Source organism: Rhinolophus sinicus, linkage group LG01 (assembly GCF_036562045.2).
Source record: "Rhinolophus sinicus isolate RSC01 linkage group LG01, ASM3656204v1, whole genome shotgun sequence".
NCBI classification, from domain to species: Eukaryota; Metazoa; Chordata; class Mammalia; order Chiroptera; family Rhinolophidae; genus Rhinolophus; species Rhinolophus sinicus.
This window is the reverse complement of record NC_133751.1, coordinates 110,382,711-110,399,386: the sequence shown is the minus strand read 5'-3', so window position 1 is coordinate 110,399,386 and position 16,676 is coordinate 110,382,711. Positions and strand designations below refer to the sequence as shown.

The following is a 16,676-nucleotide window of genomic DNA, read 5'->3' as shown; positions in this document are numbered from 1 at the left end:
GCTGCGTGCCCCTCCCGCCCAGAAGGGCCTCCGCGCCCCGGCTCCACGTCCTCCAGTCGCTCCCCACGCCTCGGCGCACGGGAATCGGTCCCCAGCGGGTGGCATCCCGCGTCGGAGAGGCCTTCCGCAGCCAGAGACCGGGTGTGAACGCCCAGCCGGGGCCTGCTGCTCAGCGCACTCTGGGGGCGGAGCCGAGGACCGGCGCGGGCGGCGACGGTAAGAGGCGCCGCGGGGGCGGGGCGGAGGCGGAGCAGGCGGACTGCGGAGACGCGGCGGCGTGCGGGGCGGCGCAGAGCCTTCTCCTCGCCGAGTGCAGCGGTGCTGTGTGGGTGCGGGGGTGCGGGCGGGTGCCGAGCCGGAGTCGAGCCCGGGATCGGGCCGGGGAGCCGGGACGGGCGGAGGGCAGCCATGGCGCCGCTCAGGGCCAGGGCCCGATCCGCTGCGAGCAGCCTGGGCGCCGAGTAGGCAGGCCGGATCGCGGGCGGAGGCAGCTGCACTCGCGCCCCCCGCCCTCGCAGGCCCACCGCCCCGCGCCCCGGCCGCCGGCGATGGTGACACATGTGGCGGCGGCGCGCCGGCGGCAGGACCATGGTTGAGCGCGCCAGCAAGTTCGTGCTGGTGGTGGCGGGCTCGGCGTGCTTCATGCTTATCCTGTACCAGTACGCGGGCCCGGGGCTGAGCCTGGGCGCGCCCGGCGGCCGCGCGCCGCCTGACGACCTGGACCTCTTCCCGACGCCCGACCCGCACTACGAGAAGAAGTACTACTTCCCGGTGCGCGAGCTGGAGCGCTCGCTGCGTTTCGACATGAAAGGCGACGACGTGATCGTCTTCCTGCACATCCAGAAGACAGGCGGCACCACCTTTGGCCGCCACCTCGTGCAGAACGTGCGCCTGGAAGTGCCCTGCGACTGCCGGCCAGGCCAGAAGAAGTGCACCTGCTACCGGCCCAACCGCCGCGAGACCTGGCTCTTTTCCCGGTTCTCTACGGGCTGGAGCTGCGGGCTGCACGCCGACTGGACGGAGCTCACCAACTGCGTGCCCGGCGTGCTGGACCGCCGCGACCCCGCCGCTCTGCGCACGCCCAGGTGAGGCCCGCCCGCTGCGGGGCCACGCTGTCGGGACCGTAGCGCCGGACCCGGCTTGCGGCGGCTCCCGGGGCTGTGCCCCTGGACCCGCTCTCCCTCCCTGCTCTCTTCTCTTGCCCTCTGGGGGCCCCCAGTAGCCACAGCCCTTCTGGAACCCCTCCCGCCTGCCAGGCGCCCGAAGCCCCCAGGTGGTCTGCTGCGGCCGCTGTCACCTTGCGGTCTAATATCGCTCTCCTCTCCTGTTTCGCGCCCCTCTACTTTTCCCCACCTCCCCCGGGCTGCGCAGTGCCTGCGCTTCCACCGGGCCGGCGCCAGCTATAGGCCCAGGCTGGCCTTGGGTCGTCCGGTGGGAAAGTGGGTTCCTGTGCGTGCGTAGCCCACCTGGAGTGTTTGCTATCCTGCGCTGTTCATATCTAGAGCGTAAGTGAACAGTGGAGGGTCTCTCCCCCTGCACCTATGGTGCCCCAGCCCGTCATCGTGCCTTGAGGGGCTGGGGAGGAGCTGCCAGGGAAGGGAATCGGCTCCGCCCGCCCGTGTGTGCAGGTAGAACAAAGGCCCGAGTGTGACCTGGGGCTGGGGGCGGGGAGGAGGTAGTACCGTAGGGCTGCCCGCCCTCTAAGTTGGGTCAGAACCGGGTGTGATCTTGCTCTGAAAGGAACAAAAGCGGTCCAACAGCTAGGTTTGGGGAAGCTGAGCTGGTCGGGGGTACCTATGCAGCCAGACACCTTTCCTGTAGGCCCCCTACTGTGGAGGTTGGGCGCACAGGGCTGCCTGTGGTGGGGGGCATCTCTCCTGAGAAGCACTTTGCAGCCAGAACCCCAAGGCAGTGTGGGGGCAGTGCTGGGTTTCAGCTGGTTAGCGTTGGGATTTTTTCCTTTCTGTTGGTGTTGGTGCCCTGTGGAGCCTTCTCCCCAGGATGTCTGTTGGGAAAGGCCAGGAGTGAGGTCTTGTTGCTTTTTGTTTACCTTCTGTATTTGCCTTATGACTGCATTCTCGGATGGGTGGGGTGGGGAGCTGTGTGGCCGTCCTGTTCATGGGCACTGGTTGTCAGGAAGGTGTAGGGTCTCTGGTGACATTGGAGATGAAAGTTGGGCATCTGGCCAGTCCAGTGCTGAGTGACGCCCATGCATTGCTCTCCCTGCTCAGCCCTCAGTCCTTTTCCTGGGGTCTTTCCCAGACTGTCAGGACATTGGGGCTCTAGAACTGGCAGGAGGTGGGGGTGTCTTCCCACTTTCCCTTGGCTGTGTTGTCTCCTCCCCAACCTGCCCCCCTCCCCCCTCCTTCCCCCAACAGCTCCTAGCCTGAGAGGTGATGTTCCCCACCCCTAAAGGCCAGTGCTTACACATCTGCCCGTCCTGGGCCCATGAAGCATTGCTTCCTGCCCACCCTTGGCCTGCGTCTGCCTGGATGCACTTTCCTGGGGTCACACCCACCCTCTGGCCTCTGCCCCCCATGGTTCAGCCACTCTGTGCTAGATTGAACTTGACCCGGGGGCTTGCAGCCACCACCACTACCACCACCCCCAACCAGGACTGTGGGCTCCTGGGAATTGGGCACTGCCGAACTCAGATAGGCCCAGGTGGGCACATCCCTGCCTGCAGAAGTGGGGGATGGGGACATACACTGTCCTGTCTGCCAGAGGGAATTAGCGCAGGAAAGCCCCTTTAGGGAGAGTGTGCAGAATGTGGTTTGGGGCCTGCCGCAAGGCCTGAATCAAGCTTGCCCAGTACACGTGGCCGCGGGCCTAGTTTGCAACGAGGACACTCCTGTAGCCCCACCTCCTAAGATTGATTTTCCGCTTGGGTCAGTAGGGTGAAGGGCCCCTGGCCTCCCTTTTCTGCAGTTTGTCCATCAGAATAGGAGGCCAGCTGCCCTCACAGACAGAAGTGGGAGGATCACATGGAACTGACTGGCCCCCTTCCCGCCCTGCCCAGTGTCCCATCCAAGGGGGGTGTATATAGCAAGAACAGGAAATGCCTGCCTGTTCAGCCAGCCACCTCTGGCTGCATGGGCTACCAGCCCCCCGCCCCCCTGCCCACCTGGAAGTTGCTGAACTCAGCAGCAGCAGCAGGCCTGGTGGAGGAGGGGTTTCTAGGGTCCTCAGGAGGCCCTTGCTCTGCCTTCCACTCTGGGAGCTCTCTGTGCCAGCAGGCAGGTAACAGATTCGCCTTCCACGTCGCTCTCCTCCCCCTCCTCATTTCTTTCCAGGCGCTAAGTAGATGGCTTTTTTAATTAGCTTCCTTGAGAGGCCGAGGTAACGTTGGGTTTGTGCGTTTATAAGCCCATCTGCACTGAGGTTTACCTGCCAGTGCTCCCCTAGTCTGTGGAGGTTGGGGTGCAATTCTCTCATCTGTGCAGGCACCCAGCCCCTCTCAGGATGTTGGCAGTGCCCAGCCTCCATGGGGTGCCTGGGGTTGGTGGTGCCTGGTTTCACGAGTCTCAGATGTCACCCTTGCCCTCCTTCCAGCAGGGCCAGGTCCCACCCTCCCTGTGGACCAGTGGGTGCTGCTGGGGCCTGGGCCTGGAATGAGAACCCTTTCTTCCTCCTCTCTGGTCCCAGGGCCAAGCACATTGCAGGGTTCAGACAGATGCCTTTCTGCCATGAGGGGCGCTTCTAGAACCTCTCTTCCGAGCTCCCAGCTCTTGGTGCCAGCATCTGCGGTATTTTGAGGCCTAGGAGAAGTGGGCCTCGTGCAAGAAGTGAGGGTATTCCCAGCTACACCTTTCATCCCATGGGTCAGCCTGGGTCATCTTAACTGGGCACGTGTTGAGGTGACAAGTGGAGCTGGACAGGTTTTCAGCATCTTGCTGGAATATGGTTTAAAAATTCTAGCAGCTCTTAGTGCTTCCTGACTTGGAAAAGAAAGATAGGTGTGCGAGCGAAGCATTGGCAGGTCCCTCTTTTGTCCTGTGCCCATCGAGGGGGCTGCCACACCTGCTGACATTATCCAGGAGAGCTTGTAAGGCCCCCTCCCAGGAAGACCTGGCCTTGAGAGGTGTGGCTGCCCAGGGGCCACTTTGCTGCCAAGAACCACTTTGGTTAGAGTGTCTCCCGGGTCGCCTCATAGGGTTGGAATGGTGCTCCTAAGCTGCCAGAATGTTCCTCTTTTCTCTTCCCATCTGCCTGAAGGGGATAGAAGACACAGTCAGGGTCTTCCCTGGGTTGCCCTGGAAATGTCCCTGAAATCATTAGGCTTTGTTTGGAGCCAATAAGGGCATTTGGGACCTGAATGTGGCTTCTGGGCCACCTTCTTGGGGTCCTGGGCTGACTACATCCTCCCTGTGGCAGGGCCCCCCGGAGCCCCTGCTGGGCTCCTAGCACCTATGATGTTGCCCTCAGAGACTGTGCCTCCTGTAAGGAGCCAAGAAGCCTGGCATCGATGAGTGTGCCTTCTCGGTCCTGCAGCCTCATCTCTGGTCATGCATCCTCTCTCCACCATCCTGAAGTCCCCTCTGGTTGCAGAAATATGCCTGTGCTGCGCTCTGCCCGGCTTGCCCTCATCTCCTCTCACTCCTCTGCGGGCTCCACCTCCTTCCTGCCTCTGCTCTGCTGCACCTTCATCCAGGATTGTTTCCCTGGCAGGACTCTGTTGCCATAGGTCCCTCTGGCCACTCTCCATCTTGGCATGTTCGTGGCATGTTGGCACAGGCTGGGTGCCAGTGGGTGCTTCCCGCATGTGGGCACCAGTGGGAATGTTCTCCTCCTGGACCCACAGCCTCTCCAGGAGCTGCGCTCAGCTGGCTTTCCCAGAATAAGTCGGGTTTAGGGAGTCGGCCCTGAGTGCAGTGCTGGTCCCAGAGCACCTCAAGATCTCCTCGGTGGGCCCGACCACCGAGGCACTTAGGTTGGAGTCGTTCTGGCACAGTTTTTTTTCTATGGCACTTAGCAATTCCCCACTTGCCTTTACAATCACTTTCTTATGCGCCGTGAAGGGATAAAACCCACATTTGCCTTCAGTGGAGCAGATGTCACCCAGAGCATGTGACTGGGACCAATGAACAGGGCCCTGCCACCTCAAGGACCTGAGTGGGGTGTTCCCATGGCCTGAATCTCCTGAAGAGTGCTTGGGTTAAGCCAAAAAGAATCTGAAGTCAAGATGTTCAGAATTAGATTTTTCATTTAAAACAAAACAAAACTTTTGAGCAAATGCATGACAACTTTCTTTTTAAGCAAACTTTCAAATGGCTTACTGATAGTCATTTTAAATGGTGCTCTGGCTTGTGAAGTTGCCAAGTTGCTCTAAATCACGGGGGCTTGCACGGCCAGGGCTGCCTGTCCTTGTAGGCACTGCCCTTGTGGAGCCTGGGGCCATGCAGAGGCCATTGGACCCTGTTCTGTGGCGCTGCCTCTTGTCTGGGGGCTTGTCTGCTCCTGGGTCAGAGAGGCTTCCCCTGTGGCCCTGGGGCCCAGTGGCCGCTGAAGCGCCATCAATAGCGGTTTCTTTCTTTGTAGGAGGTCTGAGAGATTTAGCAGCTGCAGTTGGGGAGTGGCAGGCAGTTGGAGGGGACCTGACTTTGTTGTGCTTAAGGGGCCCTGAGTCTCTCACATCCTCTGTTTTTGTTGTTGTTGTAAAGTAATGAGTGTGATGGATACTTGGGGGGAAGGTATAAAAGAAGTCACCCTATACTCCCTGCATCCTTTTTTTCTGGAATTGAAACCATAATAAAAATTCTCTGTTAAGGTTGTTCCTCGTCATTAAAAGCACGATACTTCAGGGCCTGCAGATGACCCCGCATTGGTTTGCAGATGCTGTCTCTGACCCCATGCAGTGCTGCAGTGTGTGTAAATATTTGGCGTATCTCTGATTTCCTCGGAAAATTCCTAGGAGGGGAATTTGAGAGTTGAATGGTCTGAATGCTTAAATGCTCTCCATATACCTGTTAAATTACTTTTCATAAAGTCTACACCCGTAATGTTGCCACCTGTGGTATTTGAGTGCCCATCTCAGCAGCAGCTTCTTTGTACTAAATATTGTTGTGGGTTTAAAAAGGGTTTACTTTCTTAAATCATCAAAATGGATCTGTCTGTGGTTTTTATGAAATAATTCTGCCTGATGAGTATACCCTTGAGTTTAGCCCATCACTTTTGTGGGTATGGCAGGGGCCATACCCAGTCACCCCAAATGCCAGCCCATCTTGTTACAGATGTGTGCATGTCACCCCTGCTCAGAGAGGGGTGCACCTCTGCCATCTGGAGTCCGGTGAGGGGTGACTGGGCTGTGAGGGGAGCCAGGGGTCAGAGAGGGAAGACTGTATGCAGGAGGCTGGCACTTGTTCCCTGAGTGGTCAGTAGGTATTTGGAATGGGTCTCATTTGGTTCCCCCCTCCTCAAGGCAGGTGTGTGACAATTGTCCCCATTTTCCACACAAGAAAATCAGGGTCCAGAAAATTTGGGGAACTGGCAGAGTCCATCAGTCTGGAGAGCCAGGAGCTGACATTCGGCTATCTGTCTCTCCTGTAGCCTGTGTGCCCGCCCAGCCTGTGGCTGCCGCCCCGCGCTGTCCCCCAGCTGGGAGACTGTAGGCGAGAACAGTAGGCAGCCATTAGGGCAGATAGGCCAGGCTCAGCGTGTGTGGGCTTCCAAGACCCTGGGCAGACACGGCCAATTCCGCAGGCAGACTGTGTCGTTCAGTTTACTGGGAAACATCTGGCAGCCTTCACTGCAATAGCAGCAAGACCCTAATTAGGCCACATCCTCTTGGCTCTGGCATGGTACCTGGGTGAGGTTTGCTGATGGCGTCGGCACTGCTGGCAGCTTAGACCACCATGGTGGCAAGGCCAGTGCCGCCTCCTGCCTGTCCTGTGCAGTAGGCCGTGCTCAAGTGGTCCTGCGGACAGAGCCGCCAGCCACACCACCTGGCCCCGTCGGGAGGTTGTGACTCAGGCCAGGTGGGCACTCAGCTGGTCTGTGGAGAGCACGCCCAGCGGCTAGGGCTCAGCCCTCTCCTGACAGCATGTTGTCTGACTGCTTCTCCTTACAACCACAGGGATGTTTCTCTTTGGCAGCCATGCTCTCCTCCTCCCTGAGGCCCGTACCGTGGCCTTCCTTCCTGGCCAGCACTCACAGGTAGGGAGACATGTTTGTAAGGTTTTCATCTCTCAAGAGTCTTGTACTTACCTCTTCTAGAACTTAGTTGGTTCTTTCTCTTCCCACTAAATTTTTGCTATTTGGGTCTTTTTTTTTTTTTTTTTTTTTTTTTTGGTGGGGGTGGGAAGTGTTATGCAGAAAAAAGGTCCTCAGCTTGGTCAAGGCCACATGGGATGACATGCTGCCCAGCCACAAAAATGGGCAGGCATGTGAGTGGTGACAGCAGGAGGTATGACCTGTAGCATCTGGGGGCTTGGAGAAGCTGCCTACACACTGGGTTTGCAGAATGAGTACAAGTGTGGACAGGAAGTGGTGCTCTGCAAACACTGTTAGGTTCCAGATGCGTCCTCTGAGACACAGCCAGTCACAGGGACAGGCAGAGCAAAAAAGGGGAGTGGGCATGCGGGACAGTGAGCAGAGCAGGGCCCTACCAGGGGGGCGGGCAGAGGCCCAGGTGTTGGTGTCCAGTCTGCCCTGAGTGCAGGTCTGTCACTTTCCAGCTGTGGGACTTACGGCCTAATCTGTGTCCCTCCCTGGGTGAAATGCACCCTTCTGGTATGGCATTGTCCCAAGTCCCCAGTTTCCAGGGCCTATTGTTTTGGAAGAGTGTAGCATGCACACCTCCACACCCAGACAGAGGTAAAATGCTGATTGCAGACTGCCCAACCTGGGTGGACACTTTTAGAGGACATCAGGGTCAGCTGAGCAGGCAGGGAAGGAGGCCGTCCGGCAGCTGGAGCCCACACATATCCTGCCCAGCCCTGGCTTGGGCCTGGGGCCTTGATGGAAGGACAGAAACCAGCTAGGGCAGCCTTTCCCTCCCACTGCCACCAGCGGCCTGTGACCAGGCTCCTCGCCAGCTGAGAATGCGCAGCGCCCCCACACCACCACCCTGCAGTGCTGTCTGCTTGCACCCCTTTTGAGGCAGTCTCCAGGGTGGCTGGACTGCTTGGGGCCCCTCCTCACCCAGCTATTGGTTTGTTTATTCACCCAGCCAAGCACGCTGGGTCTGGGGCCCCAGCTTACCAAGGGCTACCTGCAGGGACTGTCACCCCAAGTCCCGCAAGACCACCACAGGGCTCTTGGGCCCTCTCTGAGGCTCCAGAGGAGGGCTGAGGCATGTGGGGATTCAGTCCCTCAGCTTCTTCCGGGCAGCCAGGCAGCAGTTCTGGGCTTCAGCAGGCCCAGCGGGAAACTGGAGGAGGAAAGCAGAGGCCCCTGGGCAGCGTCTCTTACCTTGTGTCTGGAGCCAGGGTTGTCATGGGCACAGGGCAGCCGTCTGTCTGAGCCTCAGTCCCCATCTCTGAAATGGTGGCGTTTGTCGTCTCGTTCTATAGAGGAGCCAGTGACCTGTTACCTCCTGTGACCTCAAGGTCCCTCCAGCCTCAGCTTGTCTTGTGCATGTCTCGTTGGAGCTGTGGCCACTCATAACCCCTTAGAATTCTACAGTCCAGACGTGGAGCACAGGCCTCGCTGCCCAGGAGTGGGGCTTTGCTTCCCGTGGCTCTGTGGGAGGCTGGCCATGGTGGCAGGGGATGGGGCCTGGTGCCCAGGGCTGGGGCGCTTGGTGAGAGGCAGGCAGTTCTCAGATGGCTGAGCGTGGCCTGTCTGAGGGCCACTTGTGAGCGGCACTGCTGTCCTGTTTGTTTACACGGTGAACGGGCGTCAGAGCAAATGAGTAGTCGTCTGGGAAGACAGTGAAGAGATGAAAACTCCACCATTAATTGTTTATAAAGCTATGGGGTTGAAGGGGGTCAGTGTCTGTGCAGACCCAGCTGCATTGGTCACAGCAGGAGCTGGGGACCCAGGTGTCTCGGGAAAGCGCCCATCGCAGCAGCCCTGGCCTGGCTGCACACCTGGGTGTGCTTAGAGCTCCCTCAGCCTTGTGTCCCTTCCCCACCTTGTGGAGTGGTGGGAGGACCGGACGACACACTCGGCTCCTGAAATGTGTGTCCGCCCTCCACAGTAATTCAGGACAGAGGTGGTCCATGGGCAGCCCAGCAGCAAGGAAGCCAGCCAGAAGAAAATAGCCCGCAACAGATGGGAGAGCAAGAGCAGGAAACCCATGACCATAGCTGGGGGAAGAGGGGGCCATAGAGCAAGTGTGGGGGTGCAGGCGTACAGCCAGACCAATGGGTCGGATCCCAGTTCTGCCACTCACAAGCTCTGTGACTTCGGTGCCTCAGTTTCCCACCTGTAAAATGGGCATACTGACAGTGCCTGCCTCATAGAATGGTACTTGGAATTGTGCGTGGTGCTGGGGACTCTTTACACGTGGCTGCAATGCGTTTCCTCTCTCTGGGGACAGGGCAGGGCCCTTCAGAGCCAGCGAGGAGTTTGGCTCCTAACCCTACTCTGAATTGGTCAGCTCAGGGGCCAGCAGGGTACTTCCCTTACAGCAGCTGAAGTCCAGGCAGCTAGGGCACCATTGTCTGGGACATGCACCAAGCATCACTGACTTTCCTACATGGTGACCTGGGCTATGCCGTGCTTCAGCTGTGAGGGTCTGCTCACCCCACAGCTGTGGCACCGGGGACCAGCCTGTTCCTTCCTCTCTGTGCCCACTCAGCCAAAGGGCTTTGCTGTGTTTGCCCCTGGGATTCCCGGCAGACCCCCATCCCCCTGGCCGGCAGCCCAGATGAAAGGAGCACAGTAACCAGCACCTGTGGGGATGTCCAGTTGGTCCTGCTGTCTGTGGCCTGTGTCAGCAGCAACTGTCCCTCTGAGAACGCAACCAGGAAGAGCTCAGTGGCGAGGGGAGGAAGAGGTGAAAAGTGGGTGACCTCGGCTGGGCACAGAGAGGCTAGCTTTGCAGAAACCTAGGGGTGTGCCCTGGGCTGCTGTAGTCACCCACCCACAAGTGTGTGAGGGGGCAGGCTCGTGTTTTCACTTGGTGTTTGCCATGACCTCTGTTGCCTGTACTTCTGTCCCTGCTGCAGACTCAGAGCTCCAGGAGAGGGCACAGGAAGCCCGCTGTGGCCTCCCCTTTGCCCGCCCCCATCACCTCTATCTGCACTGTGCGTTTTTCCTGCATCCTTTTATGCTCTCATGGCAGATGTGTATCCCATAAACAGTGCACAGCACTGTTTAGGTGTTACAAACTTTCTAGAACTTGCACCAGAGTGTACTTGACCTTCTGCAACTTGCTTTCTTCACTCGGCCTTGTTGAGAATTATCCATATTGGTCCATGACATGAATATTTAATTCATTGACTGCTAGATTTAACATTGTTTGTCTAGACACATCTCTTGTTTCCCTATGCTTTGTTCTGAGAGCACACGGGAGGAGTATTTCACAGACAGGTGATGGGGACGGGCTTGCCCCCTTCCTCTCGTCCCCAGCGTGGGCAGCAGGGTGGGTGGTCTGTCCCCAGCTCTACTGGACAGGACCAGAACGTTCCAGACTGCCTCCGACCCCCACACGCTGTCCAGCTGTTCCTCACCACTTGGCCTGTCAGACGTTGCCAGTAGTCGTGGTCTTAGCACATTTTTCTTCTGACGGCTGAGACGGGCATACTATTGTGTGGTTACTGGACTCTGCAGTCTCCTCCCACCTCTTAGCTTTGGTGTCTCTGGGCTGCTTTCTCCCCTGAGAGGTGGTTTGTCCCCTTACATGTCCTACGATGAAGTTCTGCGGGGAATGTACATACCAGGCTCCTCACGGCTGTCCTCCCACACTGCAGGTGTCCTGGGCGTTTGCTTTACCAGCACCTGCACCCTAGGGGCTGGGGGCCAGCACACCCATCCCCCAGCCAACAGCACCAAGTGTGCATGCAGCAGAAGAAGGGGACCTCTGTACCTTTCTGGGGCCCCCTGTGGGGTCTCAGCCAGAAGCCCGGGAGGCTGAGTGGGTAGACAGATGGCCACTAAAACCAGCCATCCTCCCTGCAGCAGGGACATCCCCAGGGCCGTCCTATGAAGTCCTCAGCAGCTCCCGGGGTGGCCACTGCAGGAGCTGAGCCCAGAGGCCAGATGAGTGGGTGGGCCTTCTGGCTGGCATCTCACGCCCGCTGCCTCTGGTTTGTTGGGGTCTCTGTGAGGTTGGGTTGGAAGAAAGGATCCTGCAACCAAAACCAGAGCCTGGAGCCCACTGCTCTGAAGTCACAGGACCTCCTGCCCCTCCCGATGGAAATCTGGGTAGGGCTGCCTGTGTCCCTTTTTCTCCTGCCTGGTGCCCTGTACCCTGTCTCAGCCACACCCCAGGGCTGCCCCTGTATGGCCCTCTGTAGACCGAGCGTCCTGCCCCCTTCCGTAGAGGGGCATGAGGGCAGGGCTCCCTCATCGTTCCATCAACCTTGGCATGCACCCCACCAGCCCCACTTGACCCCAACCCCGTATCTGCGGCATTTGCTCCTAGCCCACTTCTCTCACTGGCCTGGGAGTGGTGGCCCGTAAGTCACCATCCATGGAGAATTAGACAGCTCTGCCACCACAGGACTTGCAGGGTCCCAGAGACAATCGTGGGCATGTCTGTGGCCCAAGGACGGCCATGAGCAGCACCCCTCTGAGTTAGGAGTTTTAAAGGCTCACATGTAAATATTTACCTCCTTGGAGCCTCCATGTCCTGGGGAACTGAGGACCTGACCTGCCACACTGAGGTTTTTCATTTGCATCACTGCAGCAAAGGCAGGCAGTGAGTCAGGGTATAACGTGTAGCACTGCGTCTTCTCTGGAATCCTGCATCATGTTCTTGTCAGAGAAAACGGCAACAGCAAGAAGAAGTCCTCCAGCCAGACCACAGCTCACGGAGTGGGGATCTTGGGGAAGGTGCTGTCTGCGCAGTGCACTGCTATTCCCCAGGCACGCCACTTACAGGGCGTATATTGTACTTGGGGGCGTGGGGTACAGTCTGGGGCAGAGCGTGGCTGTGACACGCTCTGCACTCACTCAGTGCCAGGCCTTCCTCATTCTTGCCTCACTGTTAAGGTGCCCCACAGTATGGATAAGGAAACTGAGGCTCACAGAGCCAAAATAACCGGTCACCCAACGTCACAAGTGGCAGAGCTGGGGCTCACACCCAGGCCTGTGGCCCCAGGGTGACAAGGAGTAGGAGAGGTCCCCAACTAGGAGCGAGTGCCAGGCACCAACTGGCTACACTGCCTGCCTGTGGGCGAGGGCAGCGTGACCGCTTCAAGGATGGGCTTTTCCAGGAGCCCAAGATGGTGCAGGGGTACTGGGGGGGTGGGCACTGAGTGTCAGCTCACCCTCCTTGAGGCCCAGCTGAATGAGTGGCTGGCTGCCCGCTGGAAACAGCCAAGTCTTTAGGTCTGATGTGTAGCTTCCCGGAGAGGCAGAGCAGGTGGTCTCCTGCGGGGGAGGAAGGCGTCTGGTGTCACCTGTAAGGAGAGGGAACAAGTGGGCCATGGCATGAGACCACAGTTCCTACCCTCTCTGGAGAACTAAGGCCTCTCCTCTGCAACCTCAGACCCTTCCCACAGCCCTCCTTCCCGCCCAGCCCATGGCAGCACCCCAGGGCCCCCATCCTGCAGAGGACAGACCTCAGCTCCAGGTACAGCCCCCTCCTTCTCTCCTCTGCTCCCTAGTGGCAGTCAGGTGGCTGGGCAGGCAGATGTGGGCAGTTTGTTTTGCTCACGTAAGTTCACACAGACGGCTGCTTTCTGGCGCACCATCTGAACCCCGTGAAAGCTCGGGGCCTAATGAGTCCTGCTTTAAAACCATCAGGCATAGGCACTCACAAAGCCCAGCCCTGTAGGAGAGGTTTGTTTCTTTTCTTTCCTGGACACTGGGCTGGCACTGTGCCCAGCGGAAAACACCGTTCTTATCAAGTAGAAGGCAGTCAGGTTTCAGCCAAGCGGGTGGAAGGGGGGTGATGGGATTGGTGTGGAGTGTCCCAGAGCAGGAAAAGACCCTGTCCTCAGGCAACTGGGTCGAAAGGGTCCCAGCAGACCTCAGGCAGCTGGCTCAGGGGCACAGACTGCACTGCAGGCCAGCTGAGTCCGAGTGTGAGGGCTTTGGGCCCTGCCGTTCTGACGTGTCCTTCTGACTTGTTCCATGCGTGACCCCTCCTGCCTCACCAAGCCCTGACTCGGCCTTTCATGTGCACAGAAGACGAGAAGCAGAGGCCAGCGGCCAGTGCCTTGGGCCCCTTCACACACCACAGCACCTGTCTGAGGGCCAGCACTTGCCACGAGGCCCTCTCTGAGCAGCAGAGCAGATTTGAGTTTGCAGGGGCTTCTCACAGACCAAGGAACCCCTGCCGGGGGGTGGGCCCCTCCTGTCACGTCCAGCACAACACGGGCAGTGAGGGTGTGAGAAGGGGCGGCTTTGGGTTAAGTTTTAAGAAAGAAACATACGGAGACTTAATGCAGTTAAATCTCAGAAGACCAGGGCTCTCACAGTCATGAAAGACTGGAGCCCAGAATAGAGCCGACTGGAGGTTTTTATTGATAAGTGTACAAGGGAGTAGCAGTGTTTTGGGCACGGTCTGCGAGACTCACTTACCACGTTATAGAAACAACCCAAACCAGTTATGTTGATCTTTAAACAGCTGAAGCAGAAAGTCCTTGAGGTGAGGTATACAACTCTTTTAAGGGATATATGTCACATGTTGAAATTATTTCACAGAGCCGAGCAGAGAGAGCTTAATCTTATCACTCTCAAGACTTTTCTCCAAATTAGGTGAGAGGGAAAAGTCAGAGCCAGCAGCCACTTTAACTGGGCAGGGGGCAGGGGAGACAAGGCCCCTTCCCACATCCTTCTAAGGCCGCTCATCGGGGGTCTCCATGGGGTTCCGCCTGGCTTGAGTTGTCCATCCCGTCCCCCCCACCCCCCCACCCCCGTGGGGAATCTTACTCGTCATTGGCTGCAAACCCTCTTTTGGAGACTAACTAGAGAGAAATATACAGTTCCAGAGATGCACAGTCTCACAGACTCTTCTTTCCTTAAGGAAAGACATGGGGGGACAGTCTGCTAGGCTGCTGTGTGACAACACCCTCCCATGCCTCACCCACCCTCATTCTCTGCACTGCCCCCCAGCCCCCCCAGCCCTGCCATCTGGTCACTGTGTCCCTCTGCCGGCCAGGCCAGAGGCGGCCTCAGGTGGTGCCAGGTGTGGGGTGGGGTGGTTGCAGTGCACAGGCTGCACAGTGCCCCAGGTGGGTGGCAGGGCTGGGTGGTGTTGCAGCCCAGCCACCTCCTGCTGGACAGTCAACCATCCCATGAGCTGTTGCAGGTCATTTCCAGAGGAAATGCTCTCCAGGGTGTCAGTGGTTACCCCAGAGTCTGGGGGAGATGGGCCTGCAGCTGTGTGTGGGTACTGGTCACTGGCTTCCCTGGCCCGCCCAGCTCGGAGCCCTGGCCGAGCCATGCAGTCACCTGGCAGAGGAGCCCAACCCTGCAGGCCAGCTAGTGGCTATTGACTGCTGAGCTAATAAGAACCCAGCCTCAACCAGCCTGGGCTCTGTCATGGAGCCTTCTGAGTCATTTTAATTTCTTTAGCAGGTTTTCACTGAGCTTTCACTCTCTGCAGTCCTGAGAGGGACGCTGACATAGGCTCCAGCCTGCCCTCCCTGCCAGGACTCCCCAGCTATGTCTGGTGGGCAGCCCAGGTTTGGGAGGGCCTGGGGATCTTTGGCACCTCCCTTAGGTTGTGCTGGTGGACCCCTTGAGTTTACAGGGCTAATCGGAGAGCCCTAGTGCCCTCTGGTGGCGTCTCTGCTGTCCATCTTCCAGGCCAGATGCTGGTCTTCTCCACGTGACATCATGTCAGGGTCCCTTCATGCACATTTTGCTCTCATCTCGCTCTGGGTGCACCCTGGACCCCTGCTCACTCAGCTGGCCTCTGCTGGGACTCATCCTTGGGCCTGGGTACAGGCTGTGAAGGGGTCTCCACTGCTCCTGTTACAGATGGGAGAATGGGCACAGAGAGGTCAGGGACTTGCCAAAGGTCACATGGCTGAGGCAGCAGACTCGGGACTTGAACCCAGGCATTCTGGAGCCCTGTCTGGCCCTGTCCACTCCCCTGGCTGCAGCCACTTGGCAGCTGTTGTTCAGGAGCCAGTTTTCATAGAGGGGTGATGCGCAGGATGGGCCCCTGTCCTGTCCCAAAGCATCGTGACTGAGAGAGGCGGTCGCAGGAGCACAGCCAACATCCTGGGCCAGGCCAGGGTCGCCCAGAGGCAGCCCCGTCTGTCCCACGTGTGGCAAAGAGGACACTCAGGGCCGTGGAAATTTACTGCTAGACCTGAACATCCCGTTGTAAATGTCTTCAGTTCTTCCTCTGACAGTAACAACTGCCGTAGCTCCGCAGCCAGCCAGGGAATCGGGCCCGAGACCGGACCCCCAGCCCTCCTTGCTGCACCCCGGGCCTCAGACGCCTGTGACGCCAGCTGAGAGCTCAGGGCCTGTGGTCACACTGCACAGCGAGCGGTCAGGGAGGCCGGGCCATCCGTGCTCCTGATCCCCACCAGGTTTCCAGGTGCTACCAGGTGTTCTGAGGGCCAGGACTGACTCTTGCTCAGGCGGGAATGCTTTCTGGTGGGGACTTGACTCTGGCCTGCCTCTGCCCTCTGGCCGAGCTGGTACCTCCAAGTGGTTTTGGCAGTGGAGGCATGCTGTCCCCAACTGCTTATCGGCCCCCAACCATGTGGGCTGGTGGAGGAACAGGCCATTTGGGCCAGCCAAGCCCTGAGGACAAACTCAGCCATGGTTTCCCAGGTACCAGGGATCCCATGGGGGCCGGGCTCCAGCAGGCAGAGCCACAGTCCTCGAACCTGCACACACGTGTCCCTTAGGTTGGGACAAGCACCTCTGCCTCCACCCTGTGCACAGGTTATGCACACATCTGATAACCTCTGGGTCTCTGCTGGCTCCCAGCCCCTCCCACTCCATGCGGCTATGCACACAACCCAGGATAAGAGATAATAGGCACTGATGCTGGGGGAGGGTCCACGGTCCGTCTGGGGCCGGCCACGTGGCACACACCCGTATTTAGTGTGTAATCTGTGCTCCTTGTCACCAACCAACCACAGGCTATCCTCTGCCTCACAGAGCAGTGGCCTCAGGGTATGACTGGACCTTATGTGGGCCTCGGCACATCGGCCCCTCCTCCCAGAGGGTAAGGGGCTGGGGCTCCCGGAGCTGACCAGACACAGGCTACACAGGACCCTCCACCCCCAGTCTTAGAGCCTGCGCTCTCTCTCTCTCTCTCTCCCCCTCCCCTCCTACCCCCCCACCCCACCGCTTCTTCGCCTACTCCCTCCCAGCAGCGTGCAGTGACTCAGAAATATCCTGAAACAAGAATTCCTTTTTTTCTTACAAGTGGTTGGCACTTTGGGACATTTCCTCCCTTTTGAAATTCCTTCCCACAAACCCCCTTTAAGAGCTGAGCAATTTTCCATTCTGTGGCTGGGCCACTGCTCTGTCCCTGTCCCCCAGGACTGTCCAGGGTATAAGGGAAGTGTGTTTTCATGGGAGATTTTCTGTCACTGCAGAAGCAGGGAAGGGGCAACCTGGAGCCAGCCTGTTGCTCCTTGGGTGCCCTG

General features: G+C 58.5%; 1 protein-coding gene across 1 annotated transcript in view; it reads left to right on the top strand.

The window, feature by feature from the left end:
- The first annotated feature begins 245 nt into the window (after positions 1 to 245).
- HS6ST1 (heparan sulfate 6-O-sulfotransferase 1) overlaps positions 246 to 16,676 on the top strand; it is a 47,635-nt gene continuing 31,204 nt past the window's right edge. Inside the window, exon 1 of the mRNA XM_019718003.2 lies at positions 246 to 1,085. Within this exon, the coding sequence (XP_019573562.1) occupies positions 559 to 1,085 (527 nt within the window). The 5' untranslated portion in view covers positions 246 to 558. The remainder of the gene's footprint in view (positions 1,086 to 16,676) is intronic.